General features: G+C 39.8%; 1 protein-coding gene across 6 annotated transcripts in view; it reads left to right on the top strand.

Moving 5' to 3' along the window:
• CTNND2 (catenin delta 2) overlaps positions 1-24222 on the top strand; it is a 936097-nt gene that overhangs the window by 444418 nt on the left and 467457 nt on the right. For all 6 annotated transcript variants that reach the window (XM_019541636.1, XM_019541627.1, XM_019541621.1 and 3 more), the window contains exons 5-6: positions 6587-6759; positions 16456-17020. In XM_019541636.1, coding sequence (XP_019397181.1) covers positions 6587-6759; positions 16456-17020 — 738 coding nt within the window. The remainder of the gene's footprint in view (positions 1-6586; positions 6760-16455; positions 17021-24222) is intronic.

Here is a 24222-nt window from a genome sequence, read left to right as displayed (position 1 = left end):
TTTTTTATGTATCTTGTAGTTAACTTGCAAAATTCGTTGCCATGGGAGCTCATACAGGCAGATAGTATATCCAGGTTTAAAAAGGTCTAGACAAATTCATAGGCAATAGACCCATTAATAGCTATTAAACAGAATAGTCAGAGATGAATCTCTTGGCATCTCTAAACTAACAAAAGTGAATGCCAGGGAGAGTAGTAGACAGGGAATAGATCACACTAAAGCAGTTAGAGCTCCTCTAAAGTAGCTGTTCTCAACCTTTTCAGACTCAAGTCTTTCTTTAGAAAATGTCAGCTCTTATTTTTCACTTATTTTTATGTCCACTGAGCTCCACATCTTCTGGTCAGGTGTTCCTCTGTCTGGCTGCATATGTGCCCTCTGTTTTCCTAGCTGCATTGCCGTGGTGTCCCTCCTACTACCTGATAGGACTGTGTGAAGCTTCAGCAGCTGACTTGGTTTGGAGGAGATATGGCCCAATTTGGTGACTGAATCTCCAAATCTGAATCTAATCGGGAGACCTATTGAAAGGTCCAAATCAATTTGTAAGCCTCAAAATCGATTTGGAAAAGATTCCGAAAATTTGGAGATTTGGAAAGCAGACATGCAGGAAACAGAAACTGAGAAGAGAGAAGGGGAGGAGGTGGGGGGAGAATGCTCTGCTATTGACATCTGTAGCTGGCCAGTGACTGTGATCTTTCCCTGAGTTCCCTTCCAATCACCGTGCTCTGAGGGAGGGACATAGAACAACATATAAGGCTGTGTGTGAAGTGATCTGTGCCTTTTGAGAGCTGTCTCTCTTGGACCAGCAGCGTCTGAAAGGCTCTGGCTTGCTATCTAGTCTCACGTTAGCTAGCTAGTCTCTCTTCTGTGTTTTCCCTGACAGTGTGTCATCACTGCTCACTGCAGGAAAGCACAACATATATTACAGACACAAACATTTTGCAACACACCAAACTTTATGAAGCGTGCTGGAAAGGCAGGTGCCAGGTCTTTTGGCAGGGGAGGGAGAGGGGGCAGAGGGAGAGCTGCAAGTTCCCCCTCCCATCCCCCAAACATAGATGCACCCTCTTTCCTGGCAGTGATGAGTCTTCTGCTATTAGTGGGAGGAAGGAGGTGGGAGCAGTGTCTGTACCTACACTGCATCCACTAACACCAGCATATAACCACCAGAACCAGCATGACAGTCTCCATCCCAATTTCAGTTCCCAGCATGAGCCTTCCAGTGCTAGAGGAGGAGCTGGATCTGGAAGCAGCAGAGCTGAGTGCCATAGCTAAGGAAATTCTGGGGAAGGAGAGGGAATCTGAGTTTCTGCTCCACACCTCTCTGAGTTCTCCTAGAGGCAGGTCTCTTCTGGAAGGCACATCAGAGGAGGTTGTGGGGGCAGGTGGCTCAGCTTCTCCTGTTGTTGTGCCTCTGCCTGGTGAGGAAGGGGATAAGACAGGATCCCCACCTGCAACCCAGAAGCAAGCAGGTAGTATAGTGTGGGATCATTCTGAGGTGGCAGATGATCCCAGGTATGTTACGTGCCAGCATTACCTAAAGCAGATGACCTGGGGCAAAGATGAGAAACACTTCAGTACCAGAGCAATGCTGCTGCATCTCAGGAGGCAGCTCCTCCTTGCACACTGGACATCTATTAGAGACAAGAACACCCAATTACCAGTGGGGGCACATTTTTCACAAGAAAACCACTCTCTAGTCTCTCAGTCCTGTTCCTCAAAGGAAATTTACAAAACATTTTTTGTAGACAAGCCTACAAATTGCACTTCATAAATCTACTGGATATAAAAACTCGTGGACTCAATATAGACATTGGATTTATGACACACTATAACTTGTCTGACACCTGACTCCCCAGGTACCTCTCCACTTTTTACCTGGCTGCTACATCCCCCTTCTCTCCCCCTCCCCTCCAGCCTGTCTCTCACCCCCTGATGCCTCAATTTACATTTTCACTGACTGGCTTTCTCACCTGCAGCCCAGCCTCTGGGTTCTTTACTATTCATTCCATCCAGGAAAAGCACACACACCAACTGCAGATGCTTCCTCAGGCTGACGAAGGGTTTTTAAACCCAAAAGCTTGCTAAGATATATTTCTCCAACTATTCAGTTGGTCTGATAAAAGATCAGATTGACCCAAAGAACCTTGTCTACCTATGTCCTTAGACCAACACGGCTACAACCTACACCCCTTAACACACACAAGTGATATGAGTTTTGCTTTCAAGAACTTGAGGTGCACTTTCACAGAACCCCTGCACCTATCTCCTTGAAACTTGGCAGAAGGGGCTACCATCCCTGCTAAAGTGACAGTTATAGATATTTTAGTGATTCCCCGTTATTCTCTATGGCCAAACCTTCAAACTGGCACTGAATTTCCAAATCTGATTTGGCCAAGTTGAATCAGGGCAGTGACTTGAATCATTGAATCAAATCACTGTCCCTCTGAATTGGCTGAATCTGAATTGAATAATTGCCACTACACACAAGCATACTACCTGGAGCCCTGACCTATTGGCTTATTGCCTCACAGCTGGCTTCTGAGTAGTTATGTGCAGCCCTATAGCTCCCTGGCTGCCTGCTGTCCTGTAGCTAGTCCTTACTCACCTGCCTGCATTTTCCTGTGGACCCTCCTGCTCCATTTTCGCTCTGCCTCTGGTTCCCTGTTATACACCACATAGCATTCTTGAAAGGGTCTTAATGTACCTCTGCCCCCTGGTTAAGAATCACTGCTCTAAAGCAGGGATTGATGACCTACAGCCTATGGGCCAGATACAACCCTGGGAGACATTTTACCTGGCATGTAGTTAGGGGGCTTTGACAATATTTGGTAGTAGGGGGGCTTCAGCAGTTGTCACTTTTCATGCCACTGTGGGGAAAAGTCAGGGCTGGACTCAATCTTCTGAGGTCCCTTCTAACCCTACTTTCTATGAAATCTGTCAAAAAAGTACCAGCTGCAGGCACTCTCTCCCTGCTACTACAGAGACAAGTGGTGGCGGTGACTGGGTCCTAGCACCTGCCCATCCACCTGCCTCTAACTCAGAACTGAAGCAATTTGACTCAAACCCTTTAAAGGTTGCTCACCACTGCTATACAGTAGCTACTTCTGTCACAGTTGGAGACAGTATAATGTGGATGGACCACCAATGGAACATTGAGCTGACCCAGTATGATACAATGTAGCAACAGATGGGACTTTGTTTTTCTTTTCTTTTTTTGCCTCCCATGAAGAAAGGTATCAATTAGGGAAGAGAACTTTTATTGAACTGTGCAAATTTTCATAAATAAACAGTATAATGGGCAATAGGAACCAAATAATGCCTTATAAAGATACTGAAAATATTTCAGTCTTTGCCTGTATATTTATTTTGTTTGAATAGGAGAATATTCTGCTAATTAGATGCTTATCTTATGCTTTTCTTATCCTTATAGAAGCATAGAATCCTAGAACTGAAAGGGACATGTAAGATCATCAGGTCTGGTCCCTTACCATGGGCAGGAAGTTATTGGGCTCAAACGAGCCCACAATGTGCCTGTCCAGCCTCATCTTGAACACCTCCAAGGAGGGTGACTGCAACACCTCTGTTGGGAGTGTGTTCTGGTGATCCTAACAGAGATATTTTTTTTTTCTCGTCTCAGGCCTGAATTTACTCTCTATCACAGCTTGCCAAAACTCAGTATGTGGCCCTCCGCCCAAAATAATTGCCCGTCCCTACTCTATCAGCTTATGCCCTTGTCCTCCCTTGAGGTAGGTGCCTTCCTGAAGAGTTGCTCCCTTGGATCTTGATTCTCACCCCGACATGCTTGTATGACAATTAAATTTGGCTACATCCTAGACAAGGCAATACAAAAACCAGACTGTATATTGCATTACTGTTTCCTACCATACAATTCCAGAAAAAGAATAAAGGAGTTTCCACTTGCTTTAAAGCTTAGATTTGAACTGCGCCCCCTCCTTCCCCAAAAGTAACTTGTGCTAATTTATTCTATAGACTAGTAAAACTCAGTTGTTGAATTTTTCCTGTGGGTAACCAGAACTTAGGTTTAATTCAGGTAGAATTAGTAGGCTGTTATACAGAGCTTTGCAGAGGTTGTCCATTTAAAATTTTTCAGCTCGTAAACACACACCAGTGAAACCGCATTTTGCACTGTGTGTGGGCCCCTAACTCTAAAGGGGTGTCATTTATTATACATGTATAATTCTTCAATGGTATAATTCTATAAAGGTCTAAAGCTGTAGACCACCAAAGAAAAGTGCCTTCACCACTTCTTCCAGCAACAGATTTGATCAAATTGATTGCAGGAATATAGGCCATTGCTTTTATTTGTTGTATACTAAATAGGAAGCCTGTTCTTTAAGAGTATTAGTTTAAATTATAGGCCTAGTAAGAAAAGTTTGAAGTTGTCTAAAATGTGGCAGTTTGCAGATGAGTGTCCAAGCTTTGATCAGTCCAGTCTGTGGATGATTTCCACTGTTTCCCATTCAAATTGGTTTTTAATGGTTAATGTCTAATAAAAGCTACCCTGGGGTCAGCAATGTCTAGGGAGGTTAAGTGTTCTGCCAGAGGCCTTTGAATGGGAACAGGAATTTCCTTATTGATAAATGTTTAACTTTTCACTATAAATTATATTTATACTTAGCTTTTAACATAAGTTTTGCCACTAGCTCTGACTGTAATTAAATTTGCTCAATGCTTTCCGTTATAAGACCTTGTAATTTTGTGGCCTGCAGCAGTTTGGGTTGAAATTTTACATGACTTGTTTCTGCCTCAGATATTTTAGAAAATTGCACCCAAAATGGTTAAGCCCATTTTGAAAAAGAGGCAGGGAAATTAGGCTGAGTTTTATAAGTCTTTTAAAGACTAATTAACACATTCTCAGTAAAGATTAATATGATTTCAGCAGCTAAAATCTCCAAAGGTTTTGACCTCACTGAGCTTACCTAAGATTTTCATAACTCTAGATGTTGACCTGAGTATGTATATACCCCATCTCCACAGTGCTGTTGAGCATGTTCTAGCCCAGGACTATGGGGACAAAGCTAGAGATTTCAATATAATGTGTTCTCTGAGCCAGTGTGGAGGCTGACCTGAAACTGAGAGTAAGACGCTTGTTGCCCTCAGGGTCTCAGTGCTTCCCATGTTGGGCCTTGGCAAAGTGGAGGAGGAAGCTGTCCAGTTTAAATGCAGAGGAAGCAAAAGTCAGGTGAAGAGAGAGGAATGAAATTAAAAGTTGTAGGCAGGAAGGTTTAGTGAGAGAAACTGGCTGAGCAGGGAGACTGGAACTTGGAAATGAAAGGGAGGAGGCTGTGACTAGAACCAGGATAAGTGGGAGACTCTGTGGTCAGCATCTTGTGTAGGTGTTACGTGATGGATTTTCCCTCCAGTTTGTTTATTTTAAAACCTAGGAAATTGCACCAAGAAGATCAAATGATGATGACTTGCAAAGTCAAGCACTCAAAACTTAGGAAATAACAGATTAAAGATCTCCTATTTGGTCCCTTGTGTGAAGGCATTATGACACATTAATTCTAATTATGATACAATTAATTCAGGCATCTCCTACCTTTTGAGTGTTTGACTTTGTATTTTTAATAATGTCATAATGTGTTCCGTGTGTGTGTGATAGGAATAGAAAATGAACTACTTTCTCATCCTCATCAAGGTCAAGGTTGAGATACATGGCAGGGCAATATGGGAAATTTGTTAGAGTTGTTCTCTGGGCTTTTCCTAGTCATGCACCTGTTCTAAATCCTAAAATTAGGATACACATATGTGCGCGTGCACACACACATATGTGCTAAATTATTTATACATAAACCTAATGAATATTATACTATGTTTCAGTTTCACAAAACAACAGCATTATTAGGGGAAAGTAGTATTATTAAGGTTCCCACCATGCTCAATACCTTTCACTCTGGTAGTTTCAGTTTAAGCACACTACCTTCACTTTGTGCTCCTACTGTGTATTATTGCAAGGAAAAAGATAAGATAAGCTGACAAAACAGTCATCAGAGATTCAATGAAATCAGGATAAGTTCTACATGATGAGAGGAGCTATTAATATTTTAGTGGCTGTCTTCCCTACAGGCACCAGAGAATTACTTCACTATGTATATGGTATAAATTGTCAGTGATCAATAGATTTAATGTACTGAGGGTCCAGGGAAGGATTTTTCAACATCTTGGTTACTGATCAACTAGATTTGATTATGGAAATAAAATAAAGTATCTATAAAAGAAATAATTGAAAACAGATTTTAAGTATGGATCATACAGAAACACCAGACTCCTGCATCAAATACTGCAGTTCGTTTTATTTAATCACTTTGTTTTATTTAGCAGAATAAAACAATTTGTTACTTTAAAACTGTTGTGCATGGTTTGAGAACACCAAAATGGTGATGTGTAAGTGTTAAAGTGGCACTTTAAATTATGTGACCTCATTTTATTTCTGAAAAGTCAAAATGTAGAAAGCTGAAGTCACATGCATTTGATCATTCCAAGCAACTCTTGATAAATAATACATGCTCTTTCTCCTTCACTGAGAACTCTCTCTGACTGCTCCAAAATCCTTTCAATGCAGGGCCCAGCCTTCTATCCCAGAGTGCACTTCAGCTCAATTCCAAACCTGAAGGGTCTTTCCAGTATTCAGCCAGCTACCATAGCAACCAGACCCTTGCCCTGGGTGAAACAGCGGCATCACAGCTCCCTGCCCGCAGCAGTCAAGCCCGAGCTGCCATTCAGAGCTACAGCCAGGTATGTTTGAGAAGTAGCCGAGTTCTTTTACACAACACATTGCTGAAAGATGCTTTGGGAATGTAAATTTATTCTATGCTTTAGTGACTTAATGAATCCTAGTAAACACTTTTTTTTCTCGTTCTTTTGGTCATTATGATTTCTGTAGCAGAATTTAGCCAGCACCTTAGCTTGTAAATCTGAAACTGCTGTGCCTTTCAGAGTAATAAAATAATGCTGATTTAAAGAAGGTATTACAGGCCATTTTTATTTACCCACTTAAATATAGATTTTGGTGATTAACTTTTAGCATCGTATATAATAGTTACTCGTTAATGTTTAGGAGTCATTATTTATTTCCTGTAGTGACCAAGAGTCCTAGTTACAGGTCAGAATCACATTGTGTCATTATACCTGTTGTTTTGTATGTTTTATGCCTTCTTTGAATATTGATGAACTAACAGCCAGTTCTGGACAAATGGTTAGTAAAATAACATTTGTTATAGCTAAATTGTAGCCTTGCTACAACCTCATTGATATCAGTACCTGTTACTTGGGAAAGCTGTCAATGGAAAGGAGCCAAAACTAAAATTGGATGATGTGGACAATCAAAAGTTTGAAAGTGGTGCACAATTCAACAGAGAGAAAATGTATAGTCAAGCGCAGAAGTGTGATTTCATGCATTCAGATCATTGAAGGGCTTGATCAGGTTTACTCTTCCCTAATCAAATATATTACAAATACAAATCTCCCATTTTTCAGGTAAATCATGCATATATTTCAAAAGATTTGGAGGCTTGGTTCAGACAGGGATGCACAAGCCTCATTGCTTACCAATATTCTTTGCAAATCAAATTTAACAATAGGTTTTGGTTCCATTTCAGTTTTATTAGACAGTCCAGGTTATTTCTGAACTTAACTGAATTGGTTCAGCCTGTTCTGCTTCCCAAGCCTTGGACTCTATCACAGGTATCCAAGAAAGAAAAAAGAAACTCCTGCAATGGTAGTGAGGCAACCAACATCCAGATATTTAATATGTACTGCAGATTAGTCTCTACTTGATAGTAATTTGATCCACCAGTATCCTTGTGAATGGGTACTGAAGGACTTGGTTGTGTAAAACATCAGACTTGTTCCAGCTTCTTTTTGTGTCTAGCCTTTTAGACAGCAGTTTTCCCAAACAAATTTTAGGCAGGATTAAATTCAGTCTTTCTGGCTAAAGTCATGGTAGGATATTGTTTTCTTTCATAGACATTAGGGCTGGAAGGGACCTCGGGAGATCATCAAGTCCAGCCCCCTGCCCAAAAGGCAGGAAGTCAGCTGGGGTCATAGGATCCCAGCAAGATAAGCATCCAATTTACTCTTGAAGGTGTTCAATGTAGGTGCTTGAACCACCTCCGCTGGCAGACTGTTCCAGACCTTGGGGGCTCGGACAGTAAAGAAATTCTTCCTTATGTCCAGCCTGAAACGGTCTTGCAGGAGTTTGTGACCGTTCGACCTCGTCATCCCTTGGGGCGCTCTGGTGAACAAACGTTCCCCCAGATCCTGGTGGTCACCCCTGATAAACTTATAGGTGGCCATCAGATCACCCCTGAGCCTACGCTTTTCCAGGCTAAAGAGTCCCATGGCTCTCAGCCTGTCATCGTAAGATCTGTTTTCCTGACCTCTGATCATGCGCGTGGCTCTCCTCTGGACTATCTCAAGCTTCTCCACATCCTTTTTGAATTGTGGAGCCCAAAACTGGACGCAGTACTCCACCTGCCGCCTCACCAAGGCCAAGTACAAGGGGAGAATGACGTCCCGGGATTTGCTCGAGAAGCATCTATGGATGCAAGCCAGCGTTTTGGTCGCTTTACTATGGTATCGATAAACAAGTAAAAATGGTAAGAAAAACAAGCTTCCTCCTTCTATTACCTCAGGCTATATAGTATATGTATATATGCCTATGGATTTTATATGTTGAAGGATATTGTCTGTAACCACTGCATATCCTTTTCTTGGTACACAACTTAAAAAATATATTGAAAAAGAATAAGACTATATAAAGCCTATTATGCTGTGTCATCCTTCTAAGGGCATCAACCAATAGTAAAAAAGCAAATGAAAAGATACTTAAAAACTTTATAGGGCCCATTTCTAAAATGCCAAACAAATAACACTCAAAGATGTTTAAAACAAAAAGTAAAGGAGGAGAAAAGGCAGGTGAAGTGAGAGCATGTCCTGGGATGCTGTATGAGGCCAGTAAATCTCATGATGGAAAATAAAGACTTTTGAATGTTTTGGAGGAGTCAGAAGCTTTCCTGTGTAGGCACAACTTTGCTGTCACTTCTGGTTTTTCAAGATAATCCACAGACATTATGCCTCATATGCATTTCCTCTGATACCTGCATGTAAGAAATATGACTCTTCTTGACCACCATCAAGAGTATACGGGGAAAATATGTAAAAAGTTCTGAGGTCAGCATTAGCTGTGGCCATGGTTATGATTTTTGAAAATTTTTAAAGAAAATTCATTGCAACTAGTTATCTTTGAAAGTTCTATATGGAAGTGCTAGCAGCTTTGAGAACTTGAAGTACGTCATTGCAGATCATAGAGTATTGACTGTATGTTGTATTTTTTTAAAACATTAAGCTTAAATTCTGGAAGTGTTTAGAAGATAACAGATCTTGAAGCAGAAGCTGTGCCACTGTCTGCATATTATTCCAGTTTCCCTGTTCAACAGGTTCCCCAAACTGCGTTGTTTTCGCATCTTAGTGCTTCCTATATTTATCACTGATGGTTTATTTTGTCAAAAGTATCTTAGAGTCTAAGATTGCCATGGCTCTTAATTCCTAAAAAGATATTGATGACATTGAACATCATGGGAATTTTGCATAGGAGTACATAAATACCAAGCGCCAATTAGCATAACTTGGGATTGTGAACATCAGAGGCTCAATTAGAATGGGAGCTGTCTTGACTAGGGCTAGTGGTTTGTCACAGATCTGATGATATTTAAGGAAAGTACCTATGGTTTACATTTCCGAGTAAGGCTATTTTTACCACTTTCCAATCCTGCTTCCTTTGCTGAAGCTCAGACAACAGCAGGGGGTTTCTCTTGCATGTCTTTCCAAACCATTAATGCCTTGGGACTGAACCTTCTGGCACATGAATGGGTACTTGAAAACCTTCAAAAAACATTTAAAAAGTAGAAGACATTAGGTTTAAAAGTCAGTGTGATCCAGCAGAATGGTATTTCCTAAAAGTTTCTTGTCTCCTCCTTCCTTTACGTATGGCTGAGCCAGGATTTTTTTTTTTTTGGTCATTCTACAAAAGGATGACCTACCAGTAACTGCATGTATAAGGGAAGCAAATCTCCCAATGGAGTGCCTTGTGCAGGTAAAGCTAAGGATGTTCTCTAGTTTGTTCTTACTTAAAGTATCCTTTTTCCGTACTTGGATTATCTACATACCAGGTGTTGGTTGCTTGTTTTTCTATTAAACCAATATTAAAAACAGTGACTTCACAATGACCTCTGGCGGGATAATAGACAATATATTTGAAAGTTTACATGTGAGCACGAGACTTTTCTTTAACTGTACAAAGGCAGCAGATCAAATACTGCCATATACCGTTTATATGGCATTCAGCAACAAAGAGCAATTCACAAGACTGGTTTGGATGAATGAAAAAATTGATAGCGGATCTTCTTTATGCTGACCTTAAAAGCCCAGAATAGCTGCTGCCACCTTGCTTTCATTTGTTTCTTTAAAACCTAGCATTAGGAAATGGGACAAGGGTAGACTCAAGATCTGTACATGCCAAAATAAAGCTAATCCATTTGAGATAGCACTAAAAACTAAACTACTTTAGGAAGAAGAGAAAATCTAGCATGGATTGCTCTTCCTGATCCCTTTTCCTCCCAAAGAAGACAAGCCTAATACAATAGAGATGCACAGAACTCTAAGTCTGTGTAGCAGAGCTTTATACTTGCTGAGTTCTGAAATGTAGCCTGTGACCTTCCTCCTGTTTCTAATGGCTTCTGGAGAAGGTATAACTCAAGCATGCAGTATTAGGTCTTGTCTTAGGTACCCCTTTACAGGTCCCATCTCTGTTGATTTTGTGAGGCAGACCTTGTACTGGTTGAAAAATAAGCAGAGTTGACCCACAGGTCTCAGCTGGAATTTTAAAAAGTCTATGGTTATTTGTTCTGTGGAATAAAGGAACCCATTGGATTATTTAAATCTGATATGGGGTGCTGCTCTTCATATTACTGTTCATTTTTGAAAGAGCACATTATGTTTGGGAATTGAAGCGATCTGTCATAGGGTTTGTCCTGTCTTGCACAGAGATGTTTTTTAAATTTCTTCCCAGGTTGAGTTTGTTTAAAATCTTGGATTTTAGGTAAAATTCTGAATCAGTTCAGCATAGAATGGGTGAGATAATAGAACCAGGGAAGGGCTTTGTTTTGTTTGTTCAACATGCACAGGCTCTAGACATCCAACCTTGTGGGACCAACTGAGTGCCTTTGCCTGCTAAGATTGTGCTTGGCTTGATCTGACTTGTGCTAATGCTTTTCTTTCTGATAATACCTCTGATTTATGCGACCAGGCCTTTCCTTTGTATTTTTGTCTTTAGGGATTCTTCAAACTTACTCTATCTGATAGACAATTTAAGGCCTAGTGAATGGTAGTTTTGCCACTGACTTAATTGGAAGCAATGGGAGGCTTGTGATAGCCACATAGACTGCATTTATATATCTCTTGTTATAGACCTCAGTGCAGGCAGATTGAGGCATTTAGCGGATGGTATCCTAATATACAATATATATATTGTATATGTACAATAATAACTGTTTACATGCAGTAGAAATCACTGGCATTTATAAACAGTTGTTCTCAGCTTATCTGTCTTTGTACCCTATAAGAATGAACCTGGGACCTTATAAATACATTGTGTCTAATGCAGTTTGTTCTGGATGACTGACAAGATGGATATTATCTGTAAACTCCTAGCGTTACATCTGAAATCACACCTTCATTTAATTCCCAAAGAACCAAAGGGATGTTGTAGCGTGATGTGTTTTATCATTATGCGATTCAACCAGGTACCCTTATGAAGGTTTACATCTTGATACTTACAATGTAGAGAATGGAATTTTGTATAAAATATTGATTTAGGGTTCACTGTAGCAGCAGTATAAAGACAAGTATGATTTTTTTTTCTTGAAATAGAATCAATTCATTATTTTGTTTTCCAGTTGAGTACAGTTTGAAAGCACTTTAGATCTATTGGAAAGTTGTGTTTCCCCTGTGCTTCAGGTTTTAGATCTTTTTTTGAAAACCCAAATGATCTTCTATTTGTCTTATGTTCTAGATTTGCACTGTAACGGTGTGTACCAGTTAACATGTTCCTGCTGTTCATTTAGTTTTCATGTAATTTTGTTGTCTCAGCTTTCTGTGGGACTGCCCTTTGTTAAGCAGTTCTCCCCACAAATGAGTGTTCTTTTATTAATGTGCAATATACTGGTGCTGATATTTTATTAATTTTAGGTTGACTTCATGTGTCTTGTTTGTAGCTGTTACTCACCTAAAGTTGTCATTGAAAATAAACTTTTGACAAACAAGATTTCCAACAATATAATTTGCACAGCTCTTTGTCCCTTTCAACTATGTTTTGCCTAGCACTAGGACCACCCCATGATGCTGTTATTTGATCTTTTTTCTCTAAAAGAAAATGTCTTAAATTCTGGTCTGAGACTGAAAAATCAGTTTGCATGCATTAAAACAGATTTTTCTGTGTTTGATAGGCACACAACAGACAAGAATGATAGGCACATACACAGAACATCTAGTGGGCAGACTCCAAATCAGTATATTCAGGAATTTGTGTGGCTACAAAGCTCTGTTGGCTTTGTTGTGCCAATATCACTGTTGACCATTCAAATTTTACTCTTCTAAATATGGAACAGAAAATGATAATTTTCACAGTTCTATTAATCTTCTCCCAGAGCTTTTTACTGAAAGCAAAAAACATAAATTGATGATAGGAAGGGGTCAACATTAAGTATATACAATGAGGCAGAATTTCAAAGCGGCTTTATTTCATGTGCACACAAGAAATCAGGCTAGATTACTTCTTTGTTCATGCAGGAGAGATGCCTTTTGATTCCTTCTTCCCCCACTATGTCGCATACATATCAAAACTAAAGCAAGAGGATACAACAACATATTGACTTAGTCTCAAAAATTCTTTGTAAAAAATTACCAGTTCGGTCACAAAATTACTGTGATAAAGATGATAACGAGAAAAAAAGCTATGATGATTATACTCCTCCCTCCATAAAATTTAATATTGTGGGTGAATGAGGTATGAAATATGTAAAGCTGTCCTACCCCATGAAGAAGGGTGAAGGGCACATACCAAGTAGATTCTTTTTCCAAACCCACCATATATCTTGAAATAGAAGACATTAGTGTATGGCGATTTAGTGTGATGGTTTAGGAGAAAGTGAACCTCATAATACAATTAATATAGAACGGGATTAGTCACAGCTCAGGCAGCTCTGCCCTCCATTCAGTTATTAGCCCAGTGAAAAGGTTCAACTGCAGTCTGACCATCCAGAAGTGCTTTCTCCTCACGCAGATCCAGTACTCAGTTTCACAAGGGGCCTAAAGGAACAGATTGCTGTTTGAACTTCCAGTTGGACCATTTCACGTCAGTGTTCCACTGCCCCTTCTGCCCCAGAGTAGACCACCCTGTGGTTCTTGAAGTTGCTGACACCAGAACTCGATCCCATTGTTGGAGATTTATTAAGGATATGGGTTAGCTTTGGTGCTTTACTCCATGTATTTAGAATAGTAGGCAACCCTGAATTGATTTCAGGAAAACAAATTGTACGTGATGCATTCTGAACATTCCCATGAGATCTTTAGACTAGCAGAAAAACTTTTAACTTTAAAAAAAAAAAAAGTATTAAAGTAAACTATTCTACCCCTAATTTACCATGCCAAAATTAGAATCCTCTTTTTAATGGCTATTGAATGAACTTCAAAATTCAATAGAATAATTATGTCAAGTCCTTCTTGACCATGCAAGATTTGGAATGACCATGTTTTCTCCTGTCTTGGCAGACTTGCATTCATTGAAGAATGATTAGCTCTAATTTAAAATTGTAGATGAAATTTAGGTTCTTTCATCAACATTGTAAATTCAGTTGTAGTTTGGACTTTGTTATCTGGTAAAGAGATGCCATAGATAGTTGCCTCTTGATCTTTTCAAAACCTTTTCTATCCTAGATGAGTTCATACATTCCTGATTCTTTTAAGTAGTCTTCAAAATAGTATTCCAGGATATTGCCTGTTCATCCAGAATGATGCACAGATTTGAGGATCTGTATTTAATTTTGTGGTGTTTTTACTTACATCAGTTCATAAAATATTATAACTTCAGAGTGGTTAACAAAAAAGTGGTGTTTAGTTGCATCTTGTTTGACTTCTGTGTAGTTTCTATAGTTAACTGAATTGAGAGTAGCATTTCTGTAAGCTGTCACTAGTTCCAACCAGTTCAGAACTTGCACTTTTCGAATATGAAACTAAGTTGATGTTCCAAACTCAGGATTACTTTAGCTTTCACATCCACCAGCTTCTTGAAGCACAATGTTGTAAAGTCCCTTGAGTTGTAAGATGCAGATCATAATATTCTTGCATTTTTCATAGGATGAATATCTAGGGAAAAACACATTAGACTATTTTCCCAACACTATACAAAGTACACTAATTTAGAAGAGCCTCAGATACAAGAAAGAAGTAAAAACTCTGTAAGAACTTCCCCCATCAGGTAACTTAAAGAAAATACAGGTTTTTAGTGACTTGCCATTTGTACCTTGTTCTGTTATTTCTTTCCATGTACACTGGGCCTCCATCTGTGAAGGAATGTAATGAAATTAATAGAGTCAAGATCAACAGTTTTATACCAGTAATTAATAGGCTTCTTTCAGAGGAACTTATTTAGGAAACAAACAAATGCAAAAAACAAATAAAACCCTCTCTTTACAGCCTACTAAAAATGAAGTACAAGTACAAAGCAATACATTTGGAGATTAGTCAAGAGAAAATATTAAGATTGTTTCATAAGCAAACATAAAGATATTTACAGTATTTTAAGGGCCTTCTTTTTCCCCTCAATAGATGCTGAACTGAAAGGGGAAGGGAGGGACCCTTGACTATGATGTTTTAGATGTTGTCATTTTCTAGGATTTGGAGCAGTGCTAAAGGTTTCAAATAAATCCTCTGCCTGATCAGAAAAAAGGTGTATGTGGAAGAAAATGTATCAGAAACAAGAGACTGTCTTTCAACAGTGAGCTTTCCTATCTCTCACTCCAGGGTGCTGTTATTAGAGGATTTTAATGTTACCAGATTAACAGCCACAAATGATCTCTTGAGCCTAAGATCCCTGATAAAAATTGGAATGCTGTCTATGTGCAGAGATAAGAGTGTGCATTCTATTTTCTGTTGTTCCAGAAGGGGCTCAGGCTCATAATTGAAATTTTTAATAGGGAGCATCTGCTGAGGATTTTCTCCCTCTCTCTTTTTTAAATTACTAGACTTAAGGAAAACTTTGTGCTGCACTACATGCTGCTAGGAAGATCTAAGACCTCCTGCACAGAAGTGGCTGACAATATACTGTTTTCATTCGAATGCAAATTTCTCTCTGGATGGGATTCAAGGAAAGTGCCCACCCCCTCTACGGCTCCTCCCCTGCCCTCCTTTTCTTTTGTGCCGTGTAAATAAATAAGAAGCAACTGCCTTTCAGTCTGAAGACACAGCTGCAGGGGGCTCTTAAAAAAGAGAGAGAGAGAGAGAGAGAGAGACAAACTGAAAGGAAAGGATGTGGAGCTGGGTTTTCACACACTATGAAGGGTGTCATTTTCTACTCTTTTTCGTGTGATGATAGCTTTGGTTCCTACTGCAGCATTTCTTGGTACTGGAAAGAAAGAATGCTTTGCAACTGGAAGAGTCTGATTTGAAAATTGATTCTTATTTTTATTGACTCTTTTTTTTTTAATTTGCTTATTTCAAATAGAAAACTCTTGTCTGGCAGCAGCAGCACATTCTGGGGGCTGTCTTCATCTAGTCTCTTCTCACAGGAAAGACATTAGCTGCTTTTCAATGAAGAAAGTTTTTCAATTAAAATGATCCCTTAAAGTAACTTGATTTTACTTTTTTTTAAATGAACGAACATAAGGAATGTCTCTGCAATGAAAGTTTGAACTGGTCATTTTAGATCTTCAATCGCAATGATCTGATGGCGTAACTTTGAAATCTTTCATAGTATTTCAGCACAAGAAATTTGTGAATAATAATTTTGATATATAACCAGATACCAACTTACAAGGTAAAGGGGACTTTTTACTGTCTGGAATTTGCTATTTGAACTGTTCCTTTCTTCTCTTTTCTTCCCCCTCCATCCCTTTAAAGGATAAAAATGTTTTAGCAGATTAAAGAATATTAGTAGCTTAATCCTAAAGGCATTTGATTCAAACCTTATTAAGGTCTGAAAAGGGATATGGGTTTCTTTTTTCTTTCTTTTCTTAAAATCTTTTGTAGCATTGATTTTTTTTTTTTCCCCTATAGCAGAGGGGTTAAATTTTGTAAGTCTGGGTTAAAGTCCTTTCTTGTTTTTCTTTTTTCTCTGTGTCTCACTTATGATGGCTCCGTTTTCTTTCCTCATGACAGGGCACAACTAGTCGAGCAACCCATTTAGCTGGATCTGAACCCTCTCAATCGCATGCTGCCTCTCAGTCAAGAGAGTCCTTTGTGCCAAGCCATGGGAGTGCGTTCCATTTGCCTGATTCCCAGCATTCTTCGACACTTTATTACTCCAGCTCCACTCTGCCAGCCCAGAGAGTGAGCTCTCCACTGTCCATGCAGCAGGTGGGCTCTCCAACCAAGCTCCAGCGGGTGGGATCAGCATCGGAGAGCGCTGGATACAGCACCACACAGCGGGTTTCCTCTCCCAAGCAGTCTCCAAGCCGCTTAGCCAAGTCTTACAGCACCAGCTCGCCAATCAATATCGTTGTGTCTTCAGCTGGACTTTCTCCGTCCCCAATTCGTGTGACCTCTCCACCCACCATACAGTCAAATATTTCCTCTTCTCCTATACATCAGCTAAGCTCCACCATTGGCACTTATGCTACTCTGTCTCCTACAAAACGGCTGGTCCATACTTCAGATCAGTACAGCAAGCATTCCCAGGAACTGTATGCCACTGCTACCCTACAGAGACCTGGCTCCCTAGCAGGTAAATGAAGCCAATCTCTCCTCTTTAACGCTTTAAATGCTTTCTAAATGATTATTATGGGCAGTCTGTTTCAGTGTAATAATGCTTATAGGTAGGATCCATTATTATTTGTACGTGAAGAGGGGAAAAGACTTACTCTGGGCATTTCTGACTCTTAAAGATAGCATGCTTTAAACAGTTCTGCTACTATCAAGGCACCCATGTAGTGTGTAAGGCAATGAGATTCCAGGATTGTGTCAGTGGAGACTATTACTGAAAGAATATGAAACATTAAGGGGCTAGGAAGATTAAAGAATTTGGTGGGTCTGGTAGAAAACAACCTTATGAAATTTGCAGCTTCAGTTAAATCAGTGACAAACTGTACATCAAAAAGCCACTCCTATTTGCTCCTATTGATTCATCTAATCTTTTAGATATTAGGTAAATCTTTTTGTTTGCAAAGTTAAAGAGCTTGCGGTATTAGACACTGAATTCCTGTTTCTTAATCAAAGTACAACATCTCTCTCCCCTTCCCCCAAAACACAGTTACATTCTTTCTCTACCTTTTTCTCAGCCACAATCCTTACCCAGGGGACAGCACCTCCCTTGAGCTGTGAGATGCTGAGTTTATCTGACAATGTCTGCACTGCTTCCTACAAGAGATTTCAAATATGCCAGATTGTTCTGAATTATAGGGTATTGGCTGTGTGGCTCTTATGACTCTTTGGGGAACAAGTTGGAATTGCCAATTTCATTTCTCCATAAGCACAAACTTTGAGCCAGGACCTGGAATTGAAAGGCTAATGTTCTGTCTTCTAAATCATCTAACTACTGAACTGAACATCTTTCAATGGTGAATTTTTGTCCTCTCTTGAAATCATTTGAGTTTCATTGCTATAGTAACAGCTGCTGCGCTCATATGTTCTCTTGTCTGACATAAATAGATAAATTTGAAGATAAATAGGGCATATAAAAGGACTTACTGTATATCAGGCAGGTACCCGAGTGCCCTTTTGAAATTTAAAAGGAAAAAATCCCAAATGGGTATCAGCATCATAACATGCAACTGTAGCATTATGCCATCCAAAAATTTAGGGTAGATTAACTGATATAGCTGATTCCTAGATGATGCCAGCTACATGTATCTTCTTTTTTTCCCCCCTAAAAAATTATTTAGAGAATCTCCCTCAAAACAAATTGAATCAAGTAAATCTGACTAACAGAAGTATCAGTATTTAAAGCATTTAATTTCTAGATTTGGTTCATGTAAAAGTAGGTATCACAAGGGCTAAATGAATAAGGTGCAAATGGAGAACTCCACAAACTGACCACTGTGGCTATCAAATACTCTTTTTTTTCCTTTTGCAAATAATGGAGCACTATGCCTTGCCATGGCATCACTCTTTCTCATGACTCAAGGAAACTCCCCCCTACAAAGGTCTAAAATGCTACCATGTCGAATATTTATTACAAGCATGTTGAAAAAAATCTAGTTTTTCATAATTGAGTTTTGTTGCCTGTTTATGGAGTGGGAAAACTGGTGTATGCCATTTAACATTAACAGTTCTTTCAGGCTTCTTTCATAGTCCAGCCCATATTCTGTGGGTGTGACTGTAAGGATTCCTCTGACTGTTTTTTTACTGTCTGCAACTAATTTTTGGAGTGGTGATCTCTCCTGATCTTAGTTTCTATTCTCTCCTTTTACTTACTTTAGAGTTGGGATTTATGTTATATTGTCCATCCTTGAAAGATAAAGGCATTTTCTTGGGTCCAGTGGTGCTGCCCTTTTTATTGGTCAGATAGTTTTCTGCAAAAAATAATGAGACATTTCCATTCCTCAGGGCCTGACTAATCTTATCCCCAGTAGTTTCAAAATGAGAGCTACTCATGACCATCATTCTGATTTCAGAAACAAATTGTATCCCACTGTACTGTTAGACCACTAGAAAGCACATGCACACTCACATGCATGCTCTCTCTTTTCAGGTGTTTGCTGTTTCCTGACCTCAAAGTGTTAAAATTATAGTAGACTCATTTCTGTATTTTTAGTTTGTTTAAAGAATTAAAAATTGATTTCCTCCATGATATCAGTTTTGAAAACAGGCAAAATTTGGACTTCCCATCCTAGGAGCAGCAGTCTTAGAAAAAGGGGATTGCATCTTTTTTATTATTATTTTCTTTGTTTCTTCATGATGCATCAAGACAGTCTGAAAAATTTATTTGCCACAGCATGCGTTTCTGCTTATGAGTGGTGGGTTTTTTTACATTTGAAATTCAGGTCTTTTTAGAAGAAGAGGACAACTGTTTGGTCCCTGGAAAACAAGCTAAAAGATGGTACTGCAGGAGACAGAAAGTTAAGCAGCGCTATGCTTTCTTAATATTTATTTTATGCCAGGCAGTAATTAATACTCAAGGCAAGTTGGAGTATTAAAGTGAAAGCACAGTTGCCCTTCCAATTTTGCTGGTACATTTCTTAGATGTCCCACAATTTTATCTAGCCAAATCAAATTTGGCATTCCTGTTTTGTTCTTGGTTTTTTAACTGTACTGCTTCTTTTGGGCTTAGGTTGAGGAACATTTTGCCTTGCTTTATAAAAGATAGGAAAACATAAACATTAATTTAAAAAATAGCTTGTGGATTACTTAAAAATGCTCAGCAGTGGTTTTTTAAAGCTTTGAGCATTATCCCGCTCATTCCTTATGTACTGACAGCAGTCACAGGCTATGGCATCGTCACTTAGAGGAAGATTGACATTAGCAAGCTTACTTGCAGGTCCTTCCGGGCCTACATCTTGGTCTGTCATGTGCTTAGCCTCCTTTCTGGAGCAGTGTTTTCTTGATATTATTGACTCTGGACATATTGTTTGACTGAAGGAGTTTGTGTGTTATTGTTAGGCCTCAAAATGAGTCCTTACATAAGTTCTTCCCAGCACTTTTGTGTTGAGCAGGTGTTTTGTGGGTTTGATTTTGGAATATACTGTAGTGCTTTTGTTGTGTGTGTTCTTTAACAGGTTATGATTGTAGCTTACAATATACCTGCAGAAGGCTTTTTATCCCAAGTTTTCTATGTATGTTATGCCATGGATGGAAATTTCCCCCTGTTCCCTCCCTCCCCTCAACCAAAGACCCCTTCCTGTAAGTTGCTGAGCATCTTGAGCTTCAGTGACAGTCTTTTGAGAGATGGAGGAACTCTTTATTTCACTCAGTATTTGTAGGAACAGGATCTTGCACTTGAACAGATTTGCAGGATAAGAGTTAGGGGGTACTGACTCTAGGTGATCATTGTTCTTTACAGAAAAGTGTATAGTTCCTTGAAATGTCAGGTGTTGCTTTGCATAGATTATTTGCTGGGTGGAAAGGAAACTTCTCCATGATTAGAACTTCATATTATATTGTGAAGAAAGTAGTTGGTAAGCACTGCAGAGCTGTAACAAGTGTTATACTGATCAGAAAATCCAGTGAATTCCTGAGTTACTGTAGCAAGTGTGAATTTGCTGTTGAACCATGCCAGTGCCACATTCATCTCTTAGCAAATAACATTTTGTTATGGATACAGAGAGATGGCTATTGCTGTACTTTAAATAAACTTCTGTTTGAGCAAAATCTAAGTGGAACCAATAACTTTATTATGTTTTATTTTTAGTGATTGTCGGACTTTTTTTATAGTCATCAAACATTGCTAGGACATCAGTCTGCTGTTTTATACTCTCCTACCTGTCACTTTTTGTGTATATTTTCTAGCAGATTAAGGCCTTTACATAAGCTCATAAAGTTAAGCAATTGCTTGAATTCACCAGTCAGTGGATTTAAAGATAAGTATATATGAAAGACTTTATAGGATGGGGCACCATGTATACTGCTCTGAGACAACTCCATTTCATTCCTTACAGGTTTTATGTTAAGTATTTTTAGATGATGAATTATTTCAACTTCATTTTTTCCTTTGAGTATTTTTCTCCTTTGAGGAATTATGTTATTCCTCCTATGTGGGTTTTCCAGCTTTTGCATTTGAAATTTGAGAACCACTGGAGAATGAGAGCAGAAATATAAATGTTGCCTTTGAGTACATATGACTTAGCACTTTTGTTGTCATTCACTGTATCTTCATATTTATTGCTAGGCTAGAGAACACCTGTCCTTCATCATATAGGTGCAGTTTGTCCAGTTTGCTTGATATGAAGTGCTGCTGCTTCTCATATACTTCATTTCCCCCTCTACACACCATTAATGTGCTGGAGCAACACAACTGCTTTATGTGAAGTGCTGACTTGGAATCATAGAATCATAAAAAATTAGGTTAGAAGGGACCTCAGGAGGTCATCTAGTCTAACCGCTGATCAAAGCAGGACCATACCCAACTACATCATCCCACTGATCCCAGCCAAGACTTTGTCTACCTGGGTCTTAAAAATTTCCAAGGATAGAGATTCCACAGTCTCCCTGAGTAACCTGTTCCAGTGCTTTACTACCTTCCTAGTGAGAGAGTTTTTTCCTAATATCTAACCTAAACTTCTCTTGCTGCAATTTGAGACCATTGCTCCTTATCCTGTCATCTGCTGCCACTGAGAACAGTCTAGCTCCATCCTCCTTGAAACCACCTTTAAATCCCATCTTGGTCTTCTCTTTTCCAGACTAAATAAACCCAGTTCCCTCAGTCTCTCCCTCATGTGCTTCAGCCACCTCACCATTTTTGTTGCCCTCTGCTGAACTGCCTCCAATTTGTCCACATCCTTTCTGTAGCAGTGGGCTCAAAACTGGACACAGTACTTTAGATGTGACCTCACCAGTGCTGAATAGAGGTGAACGATCAGTTCTCTCAATCTGCTATCAGTGCTCCTACTAATGTAGCCCAGTATGCTGTTAGCCTTCTTTGCAACAAGGGCACACTTTTGGCTCATATTGAGCTTGTTTTCTACTGTAAACCCCAGGTCTGTTTCTGCAGAGCTGCTGCTTAGCCAGTCAGCCCCCCACCTGTACCACATATGGGATTGTTCTATCCCTTATTGAATCTCATGAGATTTCTTTTTGGCCCAATCCTCCAGTTTGTTCAGGTCTCTCTGACTCCTAACCCTATCCTCCAGCATATCTACTACTGCCTCCAGTTTAGTGTAATTCACAAACTTGTTGAAGGTGCACTCCATCCCATGTTCCAGATCATTGATGAAGATACAGAATAAAACTAGTCCTAGGACTGACTTCTGGGGTACTCCACTTGACACTGGGTGCCAACTAGACATCAAGCCATTGATTACTACCCTTTAAGCCTGACAATCCAGCCAGTTTTCTATCCACCTTGATAATCTATTCATACAAGCCATACTTCCTTAGCTTGCTTACAAGAATCTTGTGGGAGACCATATCAAAAGCCTTGCTAAAGTCAAGGTATATCATGTCCACTGCTCCACTCACATCCACGAAGCCAGTCCTCTCATCATAGAAGGCAATCAGGTTGGTCAGACATCACTTGCTCTTGGTGAATCCGTGCTGACAGTTTCTAATCACCTAATCCTCCAGTGCTTAGAAATGGGTTCCTCAAGGACCTGGTTCATGATTTTTCCAGGTACTGAGGTGAGTCTGACCAGTCTGTAGTTCCCTGGATCCTTCTTCTTCCCTTTATTGAAGTTGAGCACTATATTTGCCCTTTTCCAATCATACAGAACCTCTCCCAATCACTATGAGTTTCCAAAGATTTCCAGTGGCTCTATAATCACATTGGCCATCTCCCTCAGGTGCATTATATCTTGACGCATGGACTTATACATGTGCAGCTCTTCTAAATAGTTCCTAACCTGTTCTTTTGCCACTGTCAGCTGCTCCCCTCTTCCCTGAACTGCTGCCAGGTACAGTGGTCTAGGAGCTGACCTTGCCTGTGAAGACTGAAGTGAAAAAGGCATTGAGTACTTTTTCCACATGATCTGTCACCAGGCTGTCTCCCCCATTCAGTAAGGAACCCACACTTTCCCTGACCTTCTTCTTGTTGCTGACATACTTGTAGAAACCCTTCTTGTTAACCTTCATGTCTGTTGCTAGCTGCAACTCCAGTTTCATACTCGAGCTATGAGCAATCATACAGCTTTTTTACAATAAAGTGCAACTCCTCCTCTTCTCCCCTGCCTAAACTTCCTAAGTAGTTATGCACATAACAGTGCACCAGTCATGTGAGCTATTCCACCAAGTGTCTATTATTCCAATTGTGTCATAGTTCTGTGACTATGCAAGGACTTCCTGCTTGTTTTCAGGACTTTGTGCTTTTGTGTACAAACACTTGAAGTAACTAGTCAATTGCCCTACTTTCTCAGGAAGAATGCAAAGGCCTTCTTTGTTACTCCCTCATATTTGTGCTTCTTCCAGGTCACCCACTTCCCCTCCTACCTCAGGACTTTGGTCTTCATCCCCAGGCAAATCTAGTTTAAAGCCCTCCTCACTACGTTAGTGAGGTCTATTCAGCATGTGGATCCCATCTCATCCTAACAATCCTTCTTCTTGAAACAACATTCCGTGGTTGAAAAAGCCAGAATCCTACTGGTGACACCATCTGTGAAGCCATGCATTGATTTGCAGGATGCCTCTACTCCTGTCCAGGCCCTTTTCCTTGTCTGGAAGGATTGAGGAGAGCACCACCTGAGCCCTTGTCCCCTTCACCCTTACACCTAGAGCCCTGTAGTCACTTTTGATCTGCTCAGGGTCACTCCGACAGTATCATTGGTGCCCACATGGATGAGCAGCTTGGGGTAGTAGTCATGGGGACAGATAAATCTTGGTGTTCCTTCTGTGACATCCAGGCTCTGGACAAGCAGCAGATCGCCCAAGACAACAGGTCAAGTTGACAGATGGATGCCTCTGTCACCTGCAGAAGAGAGTTTCCAACCACTACCACATCACAGAAGCCAAATGCTGTGACATTATAGCATCTGTCTCTTCTGGGGAAAAAATGCATATTGGTGCCACCATCTATGAATGCAAATATGCATTAGTTACCAAATGATCATTTTACTTTGTCTTTGTAATTGGCCCCAGTTTTAAGTTGTTTAATAGGTTTATGGGGCTAACCCAAGTGCAAATGGCATAAACATTTGGGATAATAGAATGTAATAGGTAAAACACCCCTTATACTTTTGTATGTGTTGGAATAGAATGTTTAGGCAGCAACTGGAATAAGTTTGTGCCTTTCACTCATACAGTTAGTAAAGGTAAAAGTTGGCTTCTGAAGATAACACAGCATAC

The sequence above is a fragment of the Crocodylus porosus genome, unplaced genomic scaffold (genome assembly GCF_001723895.1).
Source record: "Crocodylus porosus isolate Cpor-Errol unplaced genomic scaffold, CroPor_comp1, whole genome shotgun sequence".
NCBI classification, from domain to species: domain Eukaryota; kingdom Metazoa; phylum Chordata; order Crocodylia; family Crocodylidae; genus Crocodylus; species Crocodylus porosus.
This window is presented reverse-complemented; position numbering and strand designations above follow the sequence as displayed.